Source organism: Muscardinus avellanarius, assembly GCF_963383645.1.
Source record: "Muscardinus avellanarius genome assembly, chromosome: 14".
NCBI classification, from domain to species: Eukaryota; Metazoa; Chordata; class Mammalia; order Rodentia; family Gliridae; genus Muscardinus; species Muscardinus avellanarius.
This window is the reverse complement of record NC_137800.1, coordinates 946,824-952,699: the sequence shown is the minus strand read 5'-3', so window position 1 is coordinate 952,699 and position 5,876 is coordinate 946,824. Positions and strand designations below refer to the sequence as shown.

The 5,876-nt window shown below is 55.7% G+C and overlaps 1 protein-coding gene across 1 annotated transcript; it reads right to left on the bottom strand.

The window, feature by feature from the left end:
• Positions 1-554: 554 nt before the first annotated feature.
• Positions 555-3,303, bottom strand: CLN8 (CLN8 transmembrane ER and ERGIC protein; the record flags this gene model as incomplete). The annotated part of the gene is made up of 2 exons (XM_080709679.1): positions 555-878; positions 2,755-3,303. The coding sequence occupies 2 exons, from the start codon at positions 3,301-3,303 to the stop codon at positions 555-557; spliced, it is 873 nt and encodes a 290-aa protein (XP_080565805.1).
• Positions 3,304-5,876: the final 2,573 nt, after the last annotated feature.

Genomic DNA, 5,876 nt, shown 5'->3' with positions numbered 1-5,876 from the left:
CTTCCTAGACCCGCTGCCCTGCGGGCATTGCTCCCACTGACCAGGGTGGTACCCTACGGTGATGTCTGCCGCCACCTGCCACTAGATGGCGCCGCTACACATCTGTTTACAATTCTATGCACCAGGAAATTTTAACAGGAGCTAATAAATCACATTACTTTCTTAGGCCAATTCTTCCCAACTAGGCTGCATATGTCTTCCGCACAGGTCACAGAGTGCAGGCCTGTGAGGAGGAAGGCCGGTGCTGGCTCCACCGCACCCATGACGGGCACCTCCGCAAGGAAGCCCTTCAAGCGGGCCCCCAGGCGGCTCCCTCCTTGGCAGCTGCAGGTCTCACCACCAGGCCTCCCTCCCTGGATGCTAAGGGCCCCGTTGGCTAGGCTGCAGGACAAGCCGGCGCAGCCACGGGAACCGCCACGGCAGGGCCTCCTCTGAACGCAGAGGCTACGTCAGAATTAATGCTAACAGCCAGGTAGTACTTCACTCGGAACCGACTCGACTCCGCAGAAAAGCGACTTCAGCTGCACGCTGCGGCAGGCACTTGCCTGCCGGCACTACAGCCTCTTCTTCTGCAGCACCTGGCCGTTGGTCCTTTCTGGCTGGCTGCTCTTGGTCTCAGGCTGTGCAAAGTTCCAGTCGACCGGGTTGAGAAGCTGCTGGGTCTTCTTGTGGGTCCAGTAGGGGTTAAGGACCAGCGTGAGCAGGGCCAGCCCGAGCAGGAACAGAGCGAAGTGGGGCCAGTAGAGGCTGTCGAGGAGGCCGTCCCAGTGCTGGAAGCACACCCACCACATGTGGTAGGTGAGGATCATGCGGCCGTGGAACATGTGCACCATCAGCCACTGGTTGGCCTTCCAGAGCAGGGTCTCGGACCAGCCAGCCTGGGAGGGCAAACGCAGGAGTGAGCAGAGCGCCACCGGGGCCCAGAGGGAAGCCCGCGGCCCCTGCACCACCCTGGTTCCTGTCCTAAAGAGAGACTCAGTCCTCTGCTCAGTGCTTATCTTGATATACACATTCAGAAAATATACTCAGTCCAACAAGGTATCGTGTGCCTGTAATCCCAGTACTTGGGAGGCCAAGATAGGAGCATCAAGGTTCAGCAACTTAGTGAGGCCCTCACCTAGTGAGAACTGGTTTCCCCAAAACAAAAATAAAAATGGCTGGGGGTGTAGCTCAGAGGTAGAATGCCTCTGAGTTCAATCTGTAGTCCACCTTCCCCTCAAAAAATTTAAAAGAGAAAATATACTCTGCTTATCTAGTAGATCAAGCTAACCCTGGGAAGAACCTTCAGAAGAGAAGTTAGGATAAAATACATCTCCACTTATTTGACATTTTTATGCCAGTAGTGCTTCGGTACAGACCAGAATGGACTTCCCACCACGAGGCTCCGTCTGCAGGGGGCTGGTTTCGGTCCTGGCTGCTCAACAGAACACTTGGCACAGTGGCCCGTGGGCAGGAGGGCGGCCGCCAGGGGAGCAGGTGCCCAGTGATCACCGCACTTCCTGGCTCGGCCTCCGCGGCGCCTGGCTCCAGGCTGGGCAGACAGGACTCTGGAGAAACACCTGAGGCCACCTGCTGCTCCTCTCCTCCCTTCCCCTTTATTTTCTCTCTTCTCTTTCTCTCTCTCACTCTCTGTATTAAGAATCAAGCCCAGGGCTCTTCTACTGAGCTCTGTCTCTAGCTCCCCCTTAAAAAAAAGTGCCTTAAGATACCGTCTCAATGAGACGCTCAGTCTGCCCTTGAATTTGCGACCCTCCTGAGTCCCGGGGATTACAGATGTGCACCAGGGACCTGGCTCGCTCTCTTTTTATGAGAAGTCCTGCTGGCTCACTTCTCAGAGGCCCCGCCCCGTGGGTTTGGGTCAGGTGGGAGGCCGCCTCACATGCAAGCACCAGTGCGCAGGCGCGGCTGTGTTCCCTGAAGTGTGCCTGCACTGCACGCTGAGCTGTCCAGGCAACAGGCTCCGTGCACGCCCTGCCCGCCCTGCCCGCTCGCCTGCCTTGCCTCGGGCCACGCCTTGGGTCCTGGGGCGGAACACACAGCCAGACACACAGCTGGTGCCCACAAATGTGTGGTGCGCCCTTAAGTCAGGTGGAGGGACTTATACCACCCACCCGACTCGCACCTGAGCCAGAGGTGACGTTTCATCCTCCTGTCCCTTGCCAAAGCTGCCTACATACGTGTTCTGTACGAGAAGTGCTCAAAAGGTGACCCGTTTGTGTGCCAACGTCGTTTCATAGAAACTACCCTGTGAACAATGGTAATGTGTCATAAAACGTGGCAAGAGTCTAATAACTTTTAAGTGGGCTTTAGCATGAAGAACCCGGCATCAGAGTGAGCAGCGTGGTTTTCTATGGAAGATGCACACTTACACGTGCATTTTAAAGCAAAGGCAAAGTGCTAGAGAACGAGTTTGCCGGGTGCCACAGGCCTGGCTGCTGGTGGCGCCACCTGCGCGGCCCAGAGGGCAGGTGAGCTGGCTGGGCCAGTGGGCAGAGCTGCCAGCCCACGCTCAGAACCCAAAGGCAAGGGGACATATGTGTGCGCCCTGGTGTCTTCAAATCTTTAAAGTATCACAAAAAAGGAATCTGTTTTCTAGAACACACAACCGCAACCTCCTGAGTCCTAAGAGCCATCGAGTTTTCTTTCCAAAAATTAAAGAGAAGAAACTGGGCCGACAAGCCTCCTGCCGCGCGGCAGCCCCAATGATGCGCCGGCCAGGGGTTAGGGGCACAGCCCACCCCCCAGAGCGCTTACCTTTAGGAGCATCCAGGAAATGCAGGTGAAGGGCGTGCTCATCTCCAGGAGCAACGTGGTCATGGCCAGGTAGTGGCCGGCTCTGAGATTGACCGACAGGCCAAGAAAGCCCAGGAAGGCGAACAGGTGGTGCACAACCAGGAACAGGTCAAAGGTCCGGAAGAACAGGCTGGACAGGTAGACAGCCACGTTCTCAAAGAAGAAGAAGCCGGTGGCTGTGGTGATGTGGAACCAGCACCAGCTCTGCTGGCCCAGCGCTCGGTCGGCTTGCAGCACCGGGTCGCCCAGCAGCGCCCACAGGCCTGCGGCCGTGCTCTGGACTCCGAAGACCGCCCGGGTGGCCGCCAGGTCCCAGAACACCTTCTCCTTGGCCACCAAGGAGCGGTAGGTGGCGTTCAGGGAGGACGACAGCTGGTGGCACACCACAAAGACACCCAGGTAGAAGACGAAGCCGGCCACCGCCAGCGTGGAGCGGACCTTCCAGGAAGCATAGTCCAGGTCGAAGACGCTCTCTGCAGCAGAGGCGCCCCCTTCGCTCACAGGAGTCATTCTCCCCTGCCCAGGAAGCAGTCTGCGCGGCTGTGTGCGGGATCGTCATGCGTCCGGCTCCAACCTGAAGGAGAGCAGAATTCACCTGGTGCTGGCTCAGCAGGACCCAACACTGTCCCCACGAGCGCAGCGCTGGCTCTGCACCTTCTTACGCACTCACAATGACACGTAAGCAGCACTGTTCCCGGCTCCGTGCAGGAGACTTTGGCCAACACCTGCAGTGGAGGGGCGGCCAGCACAGGCCGCAGGCCGTGCTAATGTGATCCGCCGGCCGGCTGGCCACAGGACCCCCAGAAGGCTCTAGCGTGCACCGTTTCACCCACCAGCCACACCATTCAGAGTGCACAGGCTCACACACCCTTGGCAGTCACCAGAACGCACCTGCAAGGCACGCTCCTTCTAGAGCCCGGGACGGGGCAAGCAGTGATGCTCCAGTTTGTTCTGCAAGGCTGTTTACGAGCCACAGCCCGTGGACGGCCAAGGGAGGCAGGCCCTTGGAATCATCATGAGCAAAGATGGTGGCGAGCAAGGGGTGGCCATGGACACGTGGGCCAAGCAGGTCCACAGCGGCAAGGGTCCAGCCTCCCTAACCTGAAACATCTAACATCTGACACTGTGTAGCCGACACGATGCACCATGGAATGTCCCACCAGCCTCATGTGACGGTCACAAGCAAGCTGACCGCATACCAGCCAGGGCGTGGCAGGGCCGCCAGGGACAGACAGCTCCCAGGGAGGCTGAGCAGGGCAGCACTAGGACTCGCATGCTTAAGGTATGCTGGACAACTCCGTGAGGACCATCTCAGAACAAAACTCAGAAAAAGAGAACACCGCTGAATAGGCCTTTTAGTCCGTGTACAGAAGACTTAACAGGAAAAATAAAATAAGCTTTGTGCTGGACTTGGGTCCCATCCCTAAGACTTCTGTGTATACAAATATCCCAAATCCAGGAGAAAAAAAATTCCAAAATCTGAAACACTTCTGGTCCCTAGCATATCAGACATACATGGTGTTGAGTACCAGGACTCAGCGCTGCATGGTGGTGAGTACCAGGACTCGGCGCTGCCGTCCGAATGTTCTTACAGCCAGCGTGGACATGAGCCCATGAGCCCTCGGGGGCCGCTGACTTGCTGCAGTGCGCCCAGCCTCCCATGTGCAGCAGGCTCCGAGCCCCCAGGACGGTGCTCCCTGGTGTGCAGGGTTGGGCCCTCCGGGCACCAGGATACCCGTGGAACCAGAGTGCCCATCTGTCCACACAAATCCAGGTGGCCTCGGCCATCTAAGAGAACCTGCCGCGTGGAGCCCCCATGCCCACGCTGGACTGTACAAACCCAGTGGCCTCCAGTGCTCAGGCACCATGGAGGGAAACCTGGGGAACCAACCCCCTAAATGAATGTGTGGGTACGTTGACTTAACCAAGGGCCATGGCACAGTTTAGCAGTGCCCTGCTTCAGAAACTCACTTTCTCCACCATGCTCAGCCCCTGGGTTCCACCCCCAGTACTACACACACACACACACACACACACACACACACACACACACACAAAAGCAAGCAAGCAAGAAATTCAACTTTCTCCTATTAACAGTGGCTGCCTACCGGCAGGAAAAATACCATGTGCCCCATGAATGAACTCAGCCACCTGAAAGCAACCCAAGTCCAGCTGGTATGTGGTGCTGTACCGGTATTAGGAAGAGGCGTCAAAATGTATTAATGTGCCAGTATTGGAAAATTGCTTTGATAATTTCCAAAGTGTAAAATAGTCTGAGCCTAGGTGCTGTGCAGGCACTTGGACAGGGAGGGGGCTGCAGCTGTTCCAATGCAGAGTTCCTCTCTGTCTTTGCCCTTCATTCTAATCATTAACCTATAGTAAAAGCCTTAGAATCAACTGAAGCCTTTAGCTCTAAACTACAATAGAGGCAACCGGTGCCTCTGTGTACCTCCTCTCCTCTGTGATCCGGCCTGGGCATAGGAAAGGTAAACTTGGTGTGTGACCTCAAAGCACCCTAGTTGATGAGCAACTAATACTGCCCAATACAATAGAGCAGAGGGCCAGTAGATTCTTGACCCTTGCACTTGGGAAGTGCACTGTCCAGAGACACAGAGGCAGCACCTGGCTAAGGAATAAGTAACTAGCCCACTGCCCTGGTAACGCTGATGAGAAAGGTACCAATACAAAACCTATTTAAGGGTTGGGGTCCCAAAAGGGGCTGGAGTTCCATTTTCGGGCTCTCCAGCATGCGGGTCAGCACGCTGCTTATTCTTTCTCTTCTCTATTTCTTAACACAATATTTCTCTTTTTTTTTTTTGGTGGTACTGGGGGTGGAACCCAGAGGCTTTCTACCTCCGGGCTATACTCCCAGATCCATTTTATATTTTATTTGGAAACAGGGTCTCACTAAGTAGCTGAGGCTGGCTTCAAACCTGTGTGATCCTCCTGTCTCAGCCTCCCAAGAGCAGGGATTACAAGCATGCGCCACCACGCCCGGCTTACCACAGTATTTTCTAATTTTGTAATAAAGGTCTGTTTAAAAACTTCAGCAAGAGTCCGGGCTATTGCATATCTATTCTTAG